This window comes from Melanerpes formicivorus, unplaced genomic scaffold, assembly GCF_026170545.1.
Source record: "Melanerpes formicivorus ecotype bairdi unplaced genomic scaffold, bMelFor1.0.p_v2 SCAF_8, whole genome shotgun sequence".
Taxonomy (NCBI): Eukaryota; Metazoa; Chordata; class Aves; order Piciformes; family Picidae; genus Melanerpes; species Melanerpes formicivorus.
This window is the reverse complement of record NW_027142360.1, coordinates 22,457,922-22,477,876: the sequence shown is the minus strand read 5'-3', so window position 1 is coordinate 22,477,876 and position 19,955 is coordinate 22,457,922. Positions and strand designations below refer to the sequence as shown.

Below are 19,955 nucleotides of genomic sequence, written 5' to 3'. Positions count from 1 at the left end.
TCATATGAGTTTGGAGACTGTCAGACAACCAAAGAGACCAGTCTGGTTCCTCCTCTGCCCAGTTCCTCCTTATCTCCTTCCACCTCAGCTGTGCTGTCTTCTGCAGGCATGCATGTGCTCCAAAACTTTGTCAGACCCATTATAAATTATTTCAGTGTTTATACTGCAACTGCAGATTAGCTCAGGGAGCCAAGGAGGACTCGCTGCTCAGAGACATGTCCAGAGTTTGCTGTGCACTTCCCTGCCCACCATTTCATCTCATTATACTTTCTGGACTTTCCCATCTCTCCCCTTCCTGGGGGTTCAGCCCTCTCAGAACATACCCTTCCCTAGAGCAAGGGATACACACACCCTTTGTTTCACCTTCAGGCTGTCTTCCTCAGCCCACCCAAGGCACTCACTTATTAAAGGTCCTTCAGTGCCACTTAAGGAAGGCAAACTACCACACTCTGCTCTAGACTTCCCACAAGGCTAAGAATAAGGCTAGACAAAAAAAATCTCAGCTGGCCCAAAGGCAGAAAAGAAGTGGGACAGAAAACAGATGTCTGGTTGTCAGTTATGTAGAAAACCAAGGTACCATCCACATTTTAAGTGCAATTTTTAAGCCTCTCCATTGAAGATACAGTTAGAGGCACGTGCCCTCCTCTTCCATAGAGGACGCTAATGGAATAATCCAATTACTGCTGCTATCATCAGGCTAATTTCTTTTCTCAAGAGGTCCAGTTAGGGATAGAAATATTAAAATCCACAAGCCTTGCACCATGTTCTCCTTCAGATGCTGACAGGAGCACACAACATCCTCCTCCCTGGAGATATTCAAGGACAGGATCGATAAGGCTCTGAGCAACCTGATCTGGTGGACAATGTCCCTGCTGACTGCAGGGGGGTTGGACTGGATGACCTTTGGAGGTCCCTTCCAGCCCAAACTATTCCACAAAGGGCCTTTTCATGATTACATCTCATTTGCTGCTGCCACCAGGGTGCCAGGGCAAAGGACAGAGCTCATAGGTGTGCTGAGCACAAGTGTGAGGCACACAGCCAAGCTCTAGAGACAGCATCGCTCCATCACACGCCTGTCAGCATGCATCATGGAGCAGGCCAGTGCTGGGCTGAATCACAGTGAGTCACTGTGGGAGCACGTGGTAGTCAGGGCCAGCAGGCTGCAAGCTTGGCCATGGGTCACTTGTGCAGCAGTCACAGCTCCTGAGACGCACCAATGCATGTCTTTGCCCACCTACTCTACACTGCCCTGGTGAGACCTCACCTGGAGCATTGCATCCAGCTTTGGGCTCCCTGGTTCAAGAGGGATAGGGATCTGCTGGAGAGAGTCCAAGGGAGGGCTACAAGGATGATTGAGGGACTGGAGCACTGCCCTGTAAGGAGAGGCTGAGAGCCCTGGGGCTTTTTAGTCTGGAGAAGAGAAGACTGAGAGGGGATTTAATAAATGTTTATAAATATCTGAGGGCTGGGGGTCAGGAGGGAGGGGACAGGCTCTGCTCACTTGCACCCTGGGGTAGGACAAGGGGCAATGGATATAAACTACAGCACAGGAGGTTCCACCTCAACATGAGGAGGAACTCCTTCCCTGTGAGGGTCACAGAGCACTGGAACAGGCTGCCCAAAGAGGTTGTGGAGTTTCTTTCTCTGGCGACTTTCAAGACCCATCTGGATGTGTTCCTGTGCAACCTGTCTATGGTCCTGCTCTGGCAGGGGGGTTGGACTTGATGATATTTGAAGGTTACTTCCAACCCCTAACATCCTAACATCCCTATGACCTCCTGTGTGCATTTTTAGCTCAAACCCTTTAGGAAATGAAGCTCTTGCAAACCTGGGGGGGTGTGTGTTTGTGCATACATGAGTCAGGCTTCCTGGTGACTCTTGAACCTGCTGGCCAATTTCCACCTGATTTGACAAAGAGGTGGAGGACTTAGGGAGAAATAAATCCTTACAGTGCTGTACAAAACACAGCCTGCAACTGCATGCAGTCCCACAGCCTTTGTCTGGCCCCACAGCAGTGTGTATGATTCACCCACTCACAGTCTAAGGCTCACTAGGCAATCAAATAAATTTCATCCTGACCTGGCATCATGCCTGTAGTGGGCAGCCCTTATACACAGAACCCCCAGGGCACCACAGTACATCTTGCTTTTGCCCAGCCAGTGTGTATAAAAGACACAGTGGAAGCTGGGAGAAAAGGAATAGGACCTGCAGAAAATGGGGATTATTGTAGGGACAAGGTGTAGCCAGCTCCTGAAAAACATGATGCTGCTATGGGCAAACCCACTTGGACTGGGCATCTTCTAGCCTTGGTGATTCTGTGATTCTAGTTGAAACAGAGCAGTGGGTGGAGAAATGAGATCTTTTAATGCCCTCAGTCCTCACCACTGGGGGAAAAATTAGTTCAGCTCTATGCACCCTCTGGTTACTAAGGGCTGAATTCACATTACAGTCATAGTGTATATAGTTCAGTTAAAAGAGTCAATTAACCATGAGATGTGAATCCACTGAAAACAGGATTCATTCATTTGGGAGATGACAAAATTACTTGTTCCATCACCATTCCACTCACTCTGTCTCCTCAACAAGCTGCTCCAATGTCAGGTCATAAAATCCACTTTCAAGTGTGCCAGATTTAGAGGGGGAAGAAAGCCTCTAGTGTGGATTTGCAAAAGCAGTGAGGGGTTCTGGGTGTCTATTCAGAGACACAATATAGAAGGCCCAGATGTCAGAAGGTGGAGATGCCCAGCATGTTTTAAAATTTGGGCTGCCTTAACCTCTCTCATATTAGATGCTTAAAAGAAAAAGAAAAAGAGAGAGAGAGAAAAGAAAAGGAAAAAAGCACCTATAATCACTGTTTACACTCAAAGCACTTTAGCCTACTTACTCGATTGCCATCACTTCCTGGGAGGTTGGCAGAGCCCATTCAGATACCAGGTGTTCTGTGCCTGACAGCTTGGCAGGCAGTACCACATGGAAAAGGTGCTCCACTCCACCAGCCCTGACGCCACCTGTTCCCAACCCTCCCACCACCCACCCAGCCCTGCCATGTCGAGGAACAGGCTGAGCCTGGCCCACAGCCCAGGCCGTGAAGGAGCCCAAATGGAGCCAGGCAACTTGGAGACATGGAAGGCACTTCTGAGAGAAGCTCTCTCGGTACACCACTATCTGACAATGCACCATTATCCAACAAGAGCCTCTCTCTCCACTTCCTAAGTGACTGTCTCCTTTGTTAAGAATCCATTGACCCTTCCTTTTTATCTACAGTCCCTTCAGAAGAGGACTGTCTTCCTTACTTTTCTCCTGAGCTCACCAGGTGTTTTGTGGGGGTTTTATTAACTGTCTCTAGTAGATAACTGAAAGATAATGGTATCCATTGGCTCAATGCATTCCCTGAAGGAAAGCATGTACTCTCTCAACCTCCTTCCATACTGAACTAGCAACAGAAGATTCCCTGCTCACCACGAGCCTTTGTCAACTGAAGTGATGGAAACACTGTATTTCCAGTGGGGGAAGTCTCAGCAAGAGTAGGCTACCACCTTTGGAAGGAAAGCTCATTTATTTCAAGAGGGCACTTGCAGCCACTTGCAAAGAAGAGTATTTCTGGTGATGGCACTTTTACCTCACACTCAGTCCCAGCAAGGTGCATGAACCCTATGATTTGGTAGATTTAAATAGAAATTAAGACAATAAAATCTTCACAGATCTCTGACCTTTGATAAAGAAAAGTTGGTTAATGCAGCACACCAAGCACTGAAACTTCAGCTCAAGTAGGTTTGTGTTGGAGGGTTCCCCCATCAGCTGAGAGCTATGAAACCTCACCTCACACTACACCCTCACAGGCAGCTCTACTTCAGCTGAGGTGACACCATGTGGTGTCCCTAGCCAGGTCTTTGTGGGCTCAGTAGCCTCATCCCTTAGTCCAGGAGGACTAACCAGCGACGTGCAAGGCTGTCAAAAACCTTTCCCCGAGCTTCACCTCTCCTTAACTGCCGTCCGTAGCATGGTAGAGAAAATACTAGACTGCATGTTTGGTTGCAGTGAGAGGATCACCAGCTTGAAAAGCTGGTGATGTGGAGAATAGCATTAACTGAGTAATTAAATCATTTCTGTAATTACTCTCACACAGCTATAAATAATATAAGCCCACACGGTTCTCTCTGGAAGCCACAATTGCAAGAGAAAAGAGGGTGAGGGATGCAAATGAAAAAGGAGAAATAACAATAATAATAATGAAAGCATTTAACACATACAGAACATGGCATTTTGAAAGCACAGTGCAAACAATAATTAAGAAGTGGGTAGAGTGACAGACAGGAGAAGGTGAGAGGTAAGGAAGTAGGGGAAGGATGAAGAGGGGAAGGGAGGCAGGGGTGGAGCAGGATTTGAGACCTCACAGCCTTGCTGGACATGCTGCCCAGCCCCATAGCACTGCCATGCCAGGTAGCTCTTCATCCCACACCTCTGTACTGCTGCAGCAAGCCACTGGGGTAAGGACACAGCTCTGCCTCCACAGAAAGCAAGCAGCAAAGCAAATGCCCTGGTGGGAGCAAGGACTGGAGGAGCCATTACAGAGCATCCTCCTGATGGCTTCTGTCTTCCCCTTCCAGCACAGGGGCTTGACAGTGACCATGCTGGCCCCAAGCCAGACAGCTGGCAGAGACTGTGAGAAGTCTGCCTCCTCCTCCCAGTTTTTCCCTCTCCCCAACAGGCCTGGGGCCACTGAGCAGGGTGTGCTGGCTAAGGAGAGGCATAGCCAAGTCAGCCCCAGGCACGCTTTGGAAGACCCACTTGTCTTCCCCCAGGGAGAAGCATTGATGGCAGTGTCTTGTCCCCCACACACACCCCAGCAGCCATCTGTGACTCCCTTTGTAGCTCAGAGTAGGAAGGGAACATTTCTGTCTGACTGGAAGGGGAAGAAGTGCCCACAGGGAAAGCAATATTGCCTCATCCCACTGCCCTGTGCCCTGCCGAAGCTCAGGCCTGCTCCCGTCATTAAATTTTCACCTGACATGTTTTCCACTCTCATTTCCCACTCCACATCTCCTAGATCAGCAGTTCTGCCACACACCATTCCCCAGCTCTTGCTCCCATGGCAAGCCAAGCAACATCACCTGCACAGGCAGCATCACCTGGGCAAGCACATCACTTCCTCTGTCCTTTTTCCTCTCCTTTCCCCTCTCCATCTCCTGTTTCCCACCTTTTTCCAGCCCCTACTCCATTTCGTGCTTCAGGACCTCTTCCAAATGCTCCCACTACGCACTGGCCCCTCATCATACCCTGTATGCCACTCCACTTCACCCATGAACCCAGATCCTCTGCTGCACAGCACATTTTTTTCTGGCTCAGTCCCATCAGGACCCCACAAGACAGCTCCAGCCCCAGCACTGCCTCTGCAGCCCCAGATCCAGGTGCAGTTTCAAAACACAGTCTGCAAGGCCAAGTTCTTTTCAAGATACGTAGCAAACATCTAAAAAGTCTCTGCTGCACATCCAGAGTTTCTCAGGCTTTTAACAAAGCCAAACTTGGTGCAACCTATGCAGTGGTAGAAAAATACATTCCTGGATAAAAGTCCTCCCCTGCAAAACATTCATTCCAGCCCTGTGCCCTTCCTCTGAGGACTTGTGACGGTCAGGCAGAACTTCTGGAGGAAAACACTCCAGCACTTGCCACATGGGTAAATCACACACCTTCCTGTGTCACAGTTTCACAGAAAGCTGTTTAATTTTCCAAATAAATAGCTAAATAAATCAATCAGCTTGAGGCATACACCTGGAATAGGAAATTTTGCTCAAACAGTCATAGTCTGGCAAAGTTACAGGAAAGCCCCAAGAGGATCTTATAATGAGGAACACTGGGCAAGCTTACAATAGGCAGCACTATCAGCCCTGCATACAATAAGTTCTCCTGCATGCTGCAGCTATTCAACCACCTCTAATGGGGGTTACAGCCTCTCCTCCTGGAGTTCAGATTTTCATATCAAGCACTGTATTTACTTCAGCTAGAAAAACCCATTAATTGCTCCCTAGCAATTAGGTAGCCTTTGCCTTGTGTGGAGCTCAAAGTGCTGCACAAAAACACTGTTAAGAGTCTTCTTGCAAAGGGCAATTGTTGCAGGCAGAAGTTGAGCAGCTACCTCAGAGTCACGATTTACAGCAGAGCTGCAGTGAGGACTTGGGTCTATGAAACCTGTTTGATTCCAGTGGCACCCTTTAGATCAGGCCTCCTGCCCATCCTCAGACTCTCCCTGTCCTTCATTTCTTCTTCACCCCTTCCTATGAAACTTAGGTTTATTGTTAATATCAGATACCTCCTAGATACACAGCCAGCAGATACTGTCAAAGCACAGGGTGAAATTGCCTCAACAGAGAATTTAGGGTTTGGGCTTTTTTTTTTCTTTTAGTCACTCTCAGAACTTACTCTCTCCTTTTTTCTTTTTTATTCCCCCCCACTCCTAGATTCAGGAGATGCAGGGACATCCTCAACTACATCAGGTTGCTCAGAGCCCTGTCAAGCCTCACTTCAAATATTTCCAGAGATGGGGCCCCTACCAGCTCCATAGGCAACCCATTCCAGTGTTCCACTATCCTCATGGTAAAGAAATTGCTCCTAACATCCAATCTAAACCTACTCTTATCTAGTTTGAAGACATTGGCCCTTGTCCTATCACAGTCTCTCTCCATCCTTCTTGAAGGTCCCCTTCAGGTACTGGAAGGCTGCTGTAAGGTCTCTCTGGAGCCTTCTCCTTTCCAGCTCCTTCAGCCTGTCTTTTTAGCAGAGGTGTTCCAACCCCCTGATAATCTTCTTCATCTAATTATCTTTTCTCACCTTTATCCTGTCAATTCTACTTCTGTCAGATACATCCAGCATTACTTTTGCCAATCTTAGTCTACCACTACTCACTCCATATATAAACCCTACCCTGACTCACTGTTTAGCCAATCTGCAGCACTCACATAGAGCTGTTTCACCCTTCCTTCACATACCAGTTCCTCCAGCCCCTGAACAGAGTCACAGGCCACAACTCTATCTTTTCCTCTGGTTTGGTGTTTTTTCTTCCCCCAGCCTGTGTGTATATAATTCCCTCAACTTCCTTCATAATCCATCCCCTCCAAACTTGGTTAATGAGGCAAATAGAAGTCAAAGAGAATAAGAGATTCCCTGGAAAGAATTGTTTCTCTCTGTCCCGCGGTGACTGGGGAACGACACGCAGATCTAAAGCAGCAGCAGCAGCATCGGGCAATTTCACACTCAGTGTTTTCAATTTCATTTCCAGGCCAGTTTAGGGTAGGGACAAATTTGAGTGTAATTAATTTAGATTTTGTGAGACAAGTAACTGCTTGGGGTTGTAATAAAGGGCTGCCTGCTCCAGAATGAAGAAACTAATCTCCTTGTCCGGCTGGGGATGGCACAAATTGATTTAATACTTTTTGTGTTGGGCTTTTCATTTTGAAGAAAGGGGTTATAATAATGATTATAAATAACTTTGGGTCAGATTCCATCAAGCTCCCAGATTTTCTCTAGATAAGTGCTTGCAGATTTGGACATCTACTTAAACATCATCGGTGTGAAAATCAAATTTAGAAATGTAAGAGGAAATAACTTGTTCACAAAAGCCTCAATTACTTGCCAGGTCCAAGCTGGGTCGAAATCAACCTTTTCCTCACAAATGTTTCAATGCTTCTATTTCCAGGTAGACAAAGGTAACACAGCATTTAAATATTAGTAGGAAAGAGGAGAATTCAGCTTCTTTCTCTCTCAGGTAGGCTGGAGTGGTTGCATTCAGAGCTAGGCAAGGTCTTCTGTCACTCAAAAAAACCCCATCACGATACCAACAGAAGAAAACTAATGCTCAGTACTCCTGGAAGAAGAATTCTATGACCCAAAATAAAGCAGCTTATAAATAGCAACAAAAGGCTGATGTAAAGGAATCAGACTTCACGTTTGCTTGGTGTTTGTTGTCTGGGACTAAGTTCTGCCAAAGGGAGGCATCCATGCCTCTGTGCAGTCATCCCCCCCTTCAGCATCCTACCCTTGCTTCAGCACTGCCACTGCTTATAAGCAAGTGGCACCTTGGCAGGTTGTGAGCCTCACCAGGGCCTCTCTGGGCTTTATCCTCCTCAGCATTGTAACACTCAAGCTCAGAAGGTGCCTTCAAGGTTTAAAGTGCCCAAGACTCTGCTTCAGTGCAGACAGGAAGTACATCCAGTAGAAATTAATAAGGAGGCAAAAAGTGATAGGGATATTTCACAGGAAGCTACATTTCCGTAAGATTTTTTAAAGGGATTTCTTGTTGCCTTTTTTAAGTGGAAAAAACAAAAACAACTACAACGCCACCACCCCTCCATATTTCTGCCTCATGACTAGAATAGAATAGAATAGACCAGACCAGGTTGGGAGAGACCTTCAAGATCATCATGTTCAACCTATCATCCGACACCACCCAACCAACTAACCCATGCAACCAAGCACCCCATCAAGTCTCCTCCTGAACACCTCCAGTGATGGTGACTCCACCACCTCCTCGGGCAGCCCATTCCAATGGGCAATCACTCTTTCTGTGTAAAACTTCCTCCTAATCTCCAGCCTAAACCTCCCCTGGTGCAGCCTGAGACTGTGTCCTCTTGTTCTGGTGCTGGCTGCCTGGGAGAAGAGACCAACCTCTGCCTGTCTACAACCTCCCTTCAGGTAGTTGTAGAGAGCAATAAGGTCACCCCTGAGTCTCCTCCTCTCCAGGCTAAGCAACCCCAGCTCCCTCAGCCTCTCCTCATAGGGCTTGTGTTCCAAGCCCCTCACCAACTATGTTGCCCTTCTCTGGACACGCTCCAGCAAGTCAACCTCCTTCCCAAACTGAAGGGCCCAGAACTGGACACAGGACTCGAGGTGTGACCTAACCAGTGCAGTGTACAGGGGCAGAATGACCTCCCTGCTCCTGCTGGATGCTCCAAAAAAAAGAGTGAAGCCTTGAAATGGATTTCTTTCTAAGCAAAAAATAAAACAGAAGAAAACTTTAAAAATAAACAAACAAATAAAACTGGCTGTTGTTAAAAGATATTTAATAAAAGATATCTAATAGAGTATATCTAATAAAAGATATTTAATAGAGTATATCTAATAAAAGATATTTAATAGAGTATATCTAATAAAAGATATCTAATAAAAGAAGCAATTAATTTCTTTGAAAAGCCTGGGTTTTTTTCCCCCACTGACATAATGTGGACAAGAGCACTCGAGCTCTTGTTTAGGAAATGAGAGTTAACATTGAAGGATTAATGGCCCTGGGGAGAGGTTAAAGCTCTTAAAAGTTCATTTCCAGGTTCCCTAATATCTGAGGGATTTTAAGTGCTGTAATTTATTTGTGAAGTAGTAAAAATGGCTCTAGCAAAATTCACAGATGGTAATTAAACTCCACACAAATACACTACCTATGTTCCCCTTTCTTTATATGGAAAAAAATGGTGTGAATGGATCGGTCACAGATGTAAACTTCAATTACCGATCCACCTGGCGTGTTAATACATGTGTAGACCCAAGGGGAAAAACAGCATTGCCATACAATACAGGATTTTATTCTCTATATCTCTGTGACCTACCTTTCTTCTCCCTCCCCAACTTTTGCAGCAGATTTGTAGTTTGAGGACACATGATATTTAGTTCATTACTTGTCAGCTACACGGAGCTTTCGTTTGGCAGCAAAAGGAAGCCGAGTACCAAAAGCACAAGAAGTGTATTAATCATGGCCTCGATAAAATTATTGCAAGCTTGCAGGGAGGCTGCTGGGTTTGATTTGCCTTGATTTTTTAAAATCAAACTCATCTTTGCTAATCAGTAGATTAATCTAACACTCAAACTATTACTATCATCAAATGCAGCTTCAGAGAAATGAAAAATGCTTTGTGAAATTACATGAGCGGCACATAACTTTGCTTTGGAGGGGAAAAAAGGGATAGAAACCTTCTACCAACACTGAACCATACCCTTCCAATGTTTGCAGGGCAAAGTTTGGCTTTTTCTTTCCCTCCTCCTAAGCAGCATTTTGTTTGGAATGCACTTCAGTTCATATAAGCCATTCAAAGAGAATTTTTTCTTTTTGCTTTGTGTTTGTTTATTTCATTTTGTTGGTTTGTGGGCTTGTGGTTTGGGTTTGGGTTTGGTTGGGGTTTGGGGGGGGGGGGGGGGGGGGGGGTGTTTAACTGAACTTCCTTCTCACAAAGGCTCTAAAAATTATTTCAGCTGTCATCCCTAATGGAAATTAAACCAATTTACATCCAAAAAATGAGGTTTGCATTCCCCATGCATCTCTCTTATTTAACCTTTGGAAACCTTAGAGTAAAAGTGCTTTGCTTTTAATTACAGATGTTCTGCTTTTAGCAGCACTGTCCCGGTGTCTTTGACTTTGTCCTGGTTTTAGTGTGTATCTAGGTGCTCAAGTTATCCATCTAGTTTTGGCTTTCCTGTACCTGCAGCATCACTCTATCTCAGTCTGACCAGCCACTAGTTTTCTTCCCTGATGCTTTACACCTATTGTCCAAGTTTGTACTTGCTTCCCACCAAAATACCAACAAATATTATTGCTGCAGCAGCACGGCATGGAGCAATCACAGCAACCTTCAGCATTGAAAGAGAGAGGCACAACGTGTCTTGGAAACTCTGACAGAAAACAAAACAAAAGGGGTCAGGGATTTATGAAGTGGGGATGGAAAGGTGAAGGAGAAATTGCAGCTTTGGCATGAACAGGGTAAAAAAAGCAAGGTGGTGGAGAGAGTAGCAGAAAAGTCAGCTCTATGCTGTGTGAGAAAGGGAAGGAGAATCTGACCTAGAACAGGTCACAGTTTTTAGATCTCAGGTTAATTTCATGCAGATTTTATACTGATTTTATTGCAGGCACAGCCCAATTTAATAGATTATTCTTACCTACCATTTTATTTCCATTAGTTTGGATAGCCTGTGTGAGCAAGCCTTGGAGAAAATAGCAAGGGGCACAGAGATAGAATGCTTTTCAGTTGGGAAAACATAATCATCCTCCTTTTCCAATCTACGTTTCCTGCCTGTGCTCCATTGTGTTACTATAAAGCTGCACTGGACAAGAAGCTTTGGCAAAATTATGTGGCCGTGGAGAAACAGCAAGGGACAGTTCCACCAAAAATTGTAGTCACCAGCTCTGTTAGAAGTGAACCCAAGATATTTTCAGCTCTCACCTTTTCCTTTTTCATTGTCACCAACTAGGCTTTTTATCTGTTATTTTAAAAAGTAAAACAGTCTATCATCACAAACCAGACCACTCAGCCAAATTATGTGGACATTTTTTAGGCAAGAAGCTAAATCTTTCCAAGCACAGTAAGCGCCCTAAATCTGAACAACAATTTTCTCTTAAGGTACCTATAAATGTGCAGTGTTACTGTGGTTTCCTTTTTCTCTGACTGCTCCTTTACCTCCTACTTCTGCACAGAAGTGCTTTTAGGTAATATTGAAAATATAATGAAGAAAAGCCCAGTCTCGGGTCTGCAAACACAAGATATAGGTTCATGTGCTTATCTGAACTGAAGTTTGAGTTGTAGCCTTGAAGGTTTCCTCCCCCCGTCAGTCTCCTGACACAGAGCATCCTCATCCATCAGCTATTTCCAGAATGTGATAGGATTTAATTTCTGATTTCAAAACAACTGGGGAGAATGGAGAAATTATTTTAAACACTAGAATGGGAGCAGATATGCTGACCGGTCACAAGGGCATTGCAGTCCTCTGGACAATACTGCCTAAGATCAGGCAACACAAAGCTATTAAAAGAAATGTCATTGCAGCAACTTCAGGCAAACTGAAGAGACCAACTTCAGGCAAACTGAAGAGACCAGCTTCAGGCAAACTGAAGAGACCAGCTTCAGGCAAACTGAAGAGACCAGAGAACTTCCACAAGCAAAGTTCTTGGATCACAAGAATTCAGCATTAGTGCATTTCTTCCCTCTCCATCTCATCCCCTCCAGATTAAGCACAGATCATCAGGGATCTGTGTTATTCCCTTTTTCATCAAGGCCTAGGTGAGATGTTATCATCCTAGTCCCTTTTCAAGGTCTTAGCACAAAACCAAGGACCAAGTGATTCCTTCTAGGGCTGCCCCACAGCTGCACAGCTTGCTCCTCTGAGAGAAGCTAATGCAGGGACCATTGGACACCCCGCCAGCCATCACTACTAGGCCACCAAACCCTGAAAAAAAGACTGCTGCAGTTTGTGCTGTTTGATGCCACTGCTGGCACATCCATCAGAGGCTAAAGGAAGTGAAGCAGCTATGACAAGGCTCTCCCTTGGCAAAGCGGTCTCTCCAGAGCTCGGTTGGGGCACATCATGTCTGTGCTTCACCATTTTCCTGGAACAAAACCCAGATCACAGTGTGCACACAGATCATCTGGTCGTTTTCTTCTGATGCCAAATTAGGCAGAGATTAAGTGCAGCACTTTGTAACAGCTGAACAGGTGTGCTTTGGGACATGAACACCAAGGCAAGAGACAGCAAAAAAACATATGCAAATTCTAATGTACTTATTTTTCAGAGGACAAAAGGCATAATACAGGGGAAACCAAGAAAATACAATCACTCTCTATAAAATCTAATCAAATGCAATATTAAAGAGCATGTCTTAGAACAAAACAAGCAGGAAATCCAGATGTTACACTTTCAGCAAGATACCTAGGGCAGGTTTCATTGCATGTACCTGGAGATACCACAAGCAAGTCAGGGCGTAGCTATCTTCAGTAGTCAGTGAGGAGACACAGGATTGTGCCACAAGCATTGCACTGCACCCTGATAGGGGTGAAGTAAACTGCCCTCAGGAGTTGACTCCTTCCCTACTGATTGTGCTGATGCCTAGACCTCCATCTGGCAGGTAGCAAGCTTCCAACTGAATGTTAACTGAGATGAAGCCAGCCTGTGGTGCACATTATACAACATTCTGTCTATATAAACTGGAAAAAAATTACTCAGGCTTGTTATAATTTTTTTTATATTAATCTTATTTTTCCTGCCCTTTTGGTGTCTCAATTTACCACCTTCACAGTATATTACAGAGCCTTTTTTACACATGGACCTAAATTTCCTCCTAGACACACTTATTAAATCCTCATTGAAGGTGAAACAGAATTTCACATGCTACTCTGGGGAAGGTGGTTTGACTGAAGAGGTTTTTGGTTTGGTTTTTTTTTGCTTTCACATCCAGAGAAGAAGAGGCTTGTCAGTCACACCAAGGCACCAGTGTTTTGTAGCATTCTTTAGGTTTGCATTGGTGCTACTGATCACAAAAGCACAGGGAACATAACAAAGCTCTAAGTGCAGGTCTGAGCCTCTGAAATGCTGAGCCAGTTCAATCTTGGCTTACTGCTATGGGTACTGAGGGGGTGCTGAAAGAAGCAATCCATGCCTGTAGGATCAAGCCCCAGCCATGCAACTCATCAGCAAAGAACATGATAAGAAGAACATCAAGCTGCTGGAGCAGGTCCGGAGGAGGGCCACAAGGATGATCAGAGAGTTGGAGCACCTTCCCTATAGGGACAGGCTGGGAGAGTTGGGGCTGTTCTGCCTGGGGAAAAGAAAGCTTTTGGGAGACCTTAGAGCAGCCTTCCAGTACTTGAAGAGGGCCTACAACAAAGCTGGGGAGGGACATTTACAAGGGTTTTTAGTGATAGGATGAGAGGGAATGGACTGAAGCTGAAGGAGGGTAGATTTAGCCTGGATGTTTTAAAGAGATTCTTCACAATAAGAGTGGTGAGACACTGAAACAGATTGTCCAGGGAGGTTGTGGATGCCCCTTCCCTGGAAGTGTCCCAGGTTGGGCAAGACCTTGAACAACCTGATCTGGTAGAAGGTGTGCTGCCTATGAAGGGGGCGGGGTTGGAACTAGATGTTCTTTAAGGTCCCTTCTGACCCAATCCATTCTATGATTCTATGACTAAAAGTCACTAAAAGCAGAGCCTCTGTGGAAAATAAAGGATTTACCAGTCTGACATTGTATTTTCAGTAGAATATCAAAGTATTTACTTTCTAATCTATTTTAGTTCAATTCATCACATGAATATTATCTATTAAAGATTATGCACCCATGAATCAGAAGCTGTAAAGGTCAGCCGTTTCAGTTTATCTTTAAAAGGAATCTTGGCCTTCCCTAAAACTGCAGATCTTTGAACATTCAAAACCTGTTTCTCCTCTCTCCAAAACAGGAGGGAAAAACAAAAAAAAAAAGGATTATGATAAAAGAGAGGTCTCCATTCATAAGGTTTCCACCTTTGAGCTCCCCATGGAGCTGCCTGCCTCCCAGAACACTCTTCAGAAGCGAGCCAGTGGGATACACAGGGCAGTCATAAGAGATTCTTCCTTCCCAAGGAGAGACTAGAGACAGGTGGAAAGAAAAGTCTTTGCAAAGTTCAGCAGGCCAAGTTTCTCTTTGAATTACAGCAGGACAAAGCTGATCTAATCCTGCCACAGGCAATGAGGCTATGCTGGGTTTACACTGCAGGAATCTGAAATCAGAATTTGGCCTGCCACGTTCAAAGTCACAAGGACTTTTTCCCAGTGCTTAGGAGGTCTGGCATCAGTAACACTTAAGCTTGTTCAAAGAGGATGTGAAATGCCACCATAAGTGCTAAATGCATTGCTCAAGTAAAGCTCCAGGCCTCTTTAGCACAGACATCAAAAACCATGCAGCAAGATGCAGAACCTTTGCCTGACTGTCCTCCAAGGCAGAAAAGCTTTACTGGGGGTAGAATGGGGCAGGATGACTTTACCACATATGCAGCTATTCAAGGAGAAAGAGAATTAAAAAAGTCTGTGGTTATTTTATTCAATGACTACTTTATTTCAGGGGCTAATAGAAGAAAACTATTTTTTGCAACTGAAGCATTGGTCAATGACAGAGAAAATCATTTGTGATTCATTTATTCCCATGTACTCACCTATGATAATCTGCACTGGATTGTTTATTTACAAGGTAAACAAAAGAGAACATGCCTGACTTTCTCAGCCCACTAGATCTCTTTCCAAGGACAAGCTGCCACAGGGGGCAGCTTAATTCTCCCCCTTCATCCAATTAGACCAAATTCTGACCAGTTAAATGTCTCAGATTCACCTAAGAGTGATCTGTAAAAGAAAAAGGCTATCAGCTCATGTTCCTGTTTACTTCTTTGTGAAGCACAAACTGTGGTCAAGAGGATCCTCTCAACAAAGGTCTTGGCCCTCACTCTGTCTGGCACCAAGCCTGCAGGGAAAAGGACAGCCAGCTTCTTTTGGGTGTTTCCACTGGCCCACAGCTGCACAGAGGCCGCTCTGGTGTGAGTTGCTGGGTCCCCTGTTCCTCCCAGGAGGGAAGGCTTGCATCAGGTGCTCATGAAGGCTCCCCTAAGGGGAGAGTTACCAGCTGGCCAAAGATGCTTCTCCCTCTGCATTGTGCCCTACGCAAAACCAACAGTAAGAAGGCTTGTTTATGTAGTAATTCCCCAGAAGACTGGCTGGGGCCTGGGAAAACAGTGAAATGTCAGAGATATGAAGGAATAAAGCAGTGCAGAGGGGAAAAAAAGAAAGATGTAGCTGGGCTGGTTCGGACTGGTTAGTTGCTACAGCTAACACCTATTTAACTTCAGGAGCTAATGAACACTTCTGAGAGAGGATGGCTTTATTAAAGATTCAATTATTTTCCAATTAAGATGTAAGAGCTGTATTAAATGTCCCTGAAAATACCACAATGTCCTCCCAGCTGTGTGCAGGGGGGGGGGGGGGGAAATAAAAACCACACACAAAAAAAAAGCCAGCATAGCATCTTTGGCTCTTCTATGGTAAAACACAGGCAAAACGAAAACCTTTAAACAAAACAACCCTCAATTGTCAGGGACTCTCTACCCTTCACAAGGAAAAAGAAAAGAGCTGCATTTTTTTACAGCTCTCTTCTCCTGCTCCTTTCCTTCCTCAATTCTTCTCTGTTGCAGATAGCTCCACATGACTAATAGGCTCTTCTCAGCAGCGTTACACACATTTATCTCTTTAAATCTCTCTGAATCTGAGACTCTCTAATCCCCCAGCCCTTTGGCCCCATGAGACTACACCTGAGGATCACAGAATATATTTCTTTCTGGTTTAAGTTTCAATCTGCAGGTCTGCGATAGAAGGAAGCTCAAATTTACCTTATCTGCCATGATCATAGAGGAGCCTCCGTGGATGCCCAGGATGGGAGTGAGGGTCTGGGCAGAAATGAAGTCCAGGATCTGGGCAATGGCTTCCTGGTCTGTGTCATCAGCGAATACCACCCCTTGAATCTTCCGGTCTGACATGAGGTCACAGATGCGAGTGATGATGCTCTTGGGATCTGTCTCATTCATGGCCACCAGCTCCACCCGAGGCACCACTGAAAGGTGGTGGAAGTCATCTTTCTCGTGGGCATCTTTGATGGCCACTTCGTCTGAGGTCCCCACCAGGATAACCGCGATGCCAATGCTCGGGTGGCTTTTCTGGGCATGGGCCCCGCTCCCTGTTGTTGCGAGGACTGCCAGCACCAGCCAAAACCTTGTACAGGAGCACTCCACCCTCGGCCTCATCTTCGGCTCTTACACTCCCTGAAGGAGGAAGGAAAAGTAAGAAAAAGCACAAGTGATTAACTGCCAATCAATCATGCACTGAGCCTTCCAGGCAGAGCCATTGATCTTCCTCAGCCACTAGCCTTCCTCCCACCAGTCCTTCTTGCCTAGCCCTGCAGCTACACTTAGGAATACACACTCTGATAAAGTTAAGGGAGAGCATCAGACCAGGCCAGCCCAGCCCCTGCTGCCGAGTTTGGAGTCACTCCAGACAACAGCTGCCAGCAGAAGATGGGATCATGTCATCTCTCAGGTCCCATGTCACTCTGAGACCCAAGTCAAAAGCAATAGAGAATTGTCCTTTGACAGCTGATTGGCTGTCTTTGTGAAATCATTGCTTATGTCAAGCCCAGGTCTAAGTGCTTACTCTCAACACAAAGGAATTACTGGTGCTTGTGATGATCACTTTGGCCTTCTACTGGAGGTACAGAAAATGAGGCAGGCTGAAGGGATCAGGCTCCCTTCTCCTTTCTCAGCACAGCCCATCCAGAATAAAGTGAGAACAAATGGGCAAGGCCACGGGATGAACGCATGTGTGCAGATGCACGTGTCCATCGCACACAACCTTTCCACCACCAGGACACACACAGCTCCAGTCTGCAGTACAGTGAGCCAAATGCCTTCCATCCACACGAGGTTCATTTCTTTTTAAAAAGCAAGATTTCCCCAGTGGTCATGGCCAAATCCAGATCAATGTCGTGTGGGCAAGACATTTCCTCCAAGCCCATATGACAGCTATTTTTGCCCAGAAGCAGAGAGACCCACGGAACTTACAAAGATTCACCCTCAGCTATGACAGCCAGGGATGTTACACCAATCTGCTCCCTGAGCTTGGCCACTTTATTTCATAATGATAACAGCAAAAATGGAAAAACCCGATGAGGTCATCTCTCCAGCCCCTGCCTGAGTGGGACTGTTCCCTGCGGGATTGTTCCTAGCTCTTTCTTTATTCAGTCTAGGTTTAATAATAGTTTGCATTTCCACAGCACTCTGTCCTCAAGGTGCTTTACACACCCTACAAATTAGTCCCTGCAATTCTTACCCAGTGTGAATATCAGAACCCCTCCTGGTCTAGCGACAAAACCAGATCAGCGTCCCCCAGTCTGTTCACCACCCTGTGGGAAGCAGCATTGCTCAGTGTGCTCACCCAACACCATGCTGCAGTCTCCAGGAGATTTCAGCCATTTCAAACTAAAGAAAACTTTCCCTCAGCACAAAAGGTCCTGCTCAGCTATTCATGTCCATAACTGTATTCTTCATCAGCATGGCTCACTTGGAATAAATACACCAGCCCTCTGCTTCTTTGCACTACACCTCTGGTCTTAGGGGCTCATGAGCAGAACCCTTCCATACTGTTCAGTGTTACATTTGCCTCTACCAAATTAACAGAAAACCACAGCAGCAGGGGCAAGGCTGGCAAGGCTTTGATGAAGCTGGAGGTCCACAGAATAGCCCTACCAGTGACCCATAGGGAAAAGGCATAAGAGACCCCAACTTGCCCTGCCCAGGACAGCACATAGGCTCAGCACCTGCTCCCTCATTGTCATGCTGAGCAGAGAGAATGTATCCTGCACTGATATTACCACATAAATAAGCAGATAATAAAATAGATAATAAATATGCACTGGAGGAACCAAATCCACTTAGGAGGCTGAGAGGGACCGCGGGTGTGAAGCACCAATCGATTCTGAACTCTCTGACGGATCCACTTCCTGAGAGATGCTCACAAGGAGAACCAGGAGACTTTGAGACTTTGGCAAAATGAACAGCTAACTTCATTCCAGCAGGACTGTTATCCTCCAATTACGAGTCACTAAATTAGATTCCTTCACAGTGAAATGCAGTCCCCACTACTGCAATGCTTTATTAACTTTAATGCACTCCATACAGTGTCTCTCACTCTCTTGCTCACTCACTTCAGTGCTATATTTGTTCTTTTTAAAATATGTCTCCTGTGATCTCCCTGCACAGACTCACACAGTGTATTACGCTTGGTTAGGCAATGGCTGGCTGTGATGCTCAGGGAGCAGAATGTATTTTTTTCCCCCCAGCCCCTGTCCCACCAGGAATACTTTACCAGGCCTTCCAACCCATGGCTCAGATAATGGCGATGCAGGAACTACACAGGCAAGCGTGGCAGCCGTCTGCCTTCATGCCCAGACATGAACTTCTCCCACTGGGAAAAAATACTGGCCAAGAAACCCATTCCCTTCTCTTCACCTGCACCAAAGCAAATAAATCTGTAGCACCTGCCTCTGAGCAGCAGAAAAGGGCCTAGATCCTAAAGAGCATATAGATACCAGTCTGCCTAGCACATGGAATGTGCCCCCAAGCCAGATTTTTCCATTCAACACAAGATGACGGATTTCACTGTACAATGCCAGATCCTCAGGCTTTGGCCAGATACATAGGGAGCAGACAGGGCTAGGAAGAGGCTAATGCAAAGAGGAAGTCTTTTGCACCTCCAACCTGGCATCTCCAGTTTGGATCCTCACCCACAGACTCCTCTGTATCAAGCAGAGCAATGCTCGTGTAGCCTTTGTTGTAGCACCCTAGGCAGCTCTCCCTCCATTTCTCACTCACATGTAACCTTTCTGTCATGCTTAAGAGGTGATCTGCATGCCAGATACCAGTGTCCAGGCTTGGCTCCCTCACAGGATGAGACACAGGGATGCCATAAGGTACAGGAACACCAATAAATCACACCCAGCTGAGTGGTGGTCTCCATCATTCAGCTCCCATAAGGCGGCAGCCAGTTCGCTCCCAGTGCAGAGTTAAGTTGCTCAAAGACTGCACCAGGAGTGCTTATGGTGTTGCAACTCCTCCCCTCCTCTCCTTGGAGCTGACTTCCGTTCACTTTGGCCCACATACAAGTGCTGGCTGCTGCAGAAGGGGGCAAATGTCCCAGCACCAACCCCATGTCACTTTCCTCCTCTGGTCTGGCTCACTACAAGACCCTTTTAAATGTGTGCTAGAAAAGCAGAGGCAGGCATGAACCAGCACAGACACTGTCAAATTAAGGCAATCCCAGCACTACTGTGAAGATGTACTTTTGCATACACAGCAGTAAGTTTTATTCATTAATCTCTATATTGTTCAAATGCAAAAATTTGAGGCACCCCACCAAGGAAGCACTGGAGGAAGCATGCAGACCTCCTCCTGAGTAGTGTTCTTGTTCCCAGTGAAGAAGAGAAAGTGAGAAATTCACAAGCACCTGACAAGGCTGCAGCGGTAAAGGCAGGCATCTGCCTTCTGTTGTTTCAGGTAACTTTAATATTGCTAGAGTCTAATTTCACCAGTGCAGAATGGGTTTTTAAATGTGCCAATATATTTTATTTCCAAGTATTTCACATG

At 45.8% G+C, this 19,955-nt stretch overlaps 1 protein-coding gene across 5 annotated transcripts in view; it reads right to left on the bottom strand.

Moving 5' to 3' along the window:
• The window catches only part of GRIN2B (glutamate ionotropic receptor NMDA type subunit 2B), a 294,512-nt gene that overhangs the window by 169,326 nt on the left and 105,231 nt on the right, over positions 1-19,955 (bottom strand). For all 5 annotated transcript variants that reach the window (XM_068142627.1, XM_068142628.1, XM_068142629.1 and 2 more), the window contains one exon: positions 16,152-16,580. In XM_068142627.1, the coding sequence (XP_067998728.1) occupies positions 16,152-16,562 (411 nt within the window). In that variant the 5' untranslated portion in view covers positions 16,563-16,580. The remainder of the gene's footprint in view (positions 1-16,151; positions 16,581-19,955) is intronic.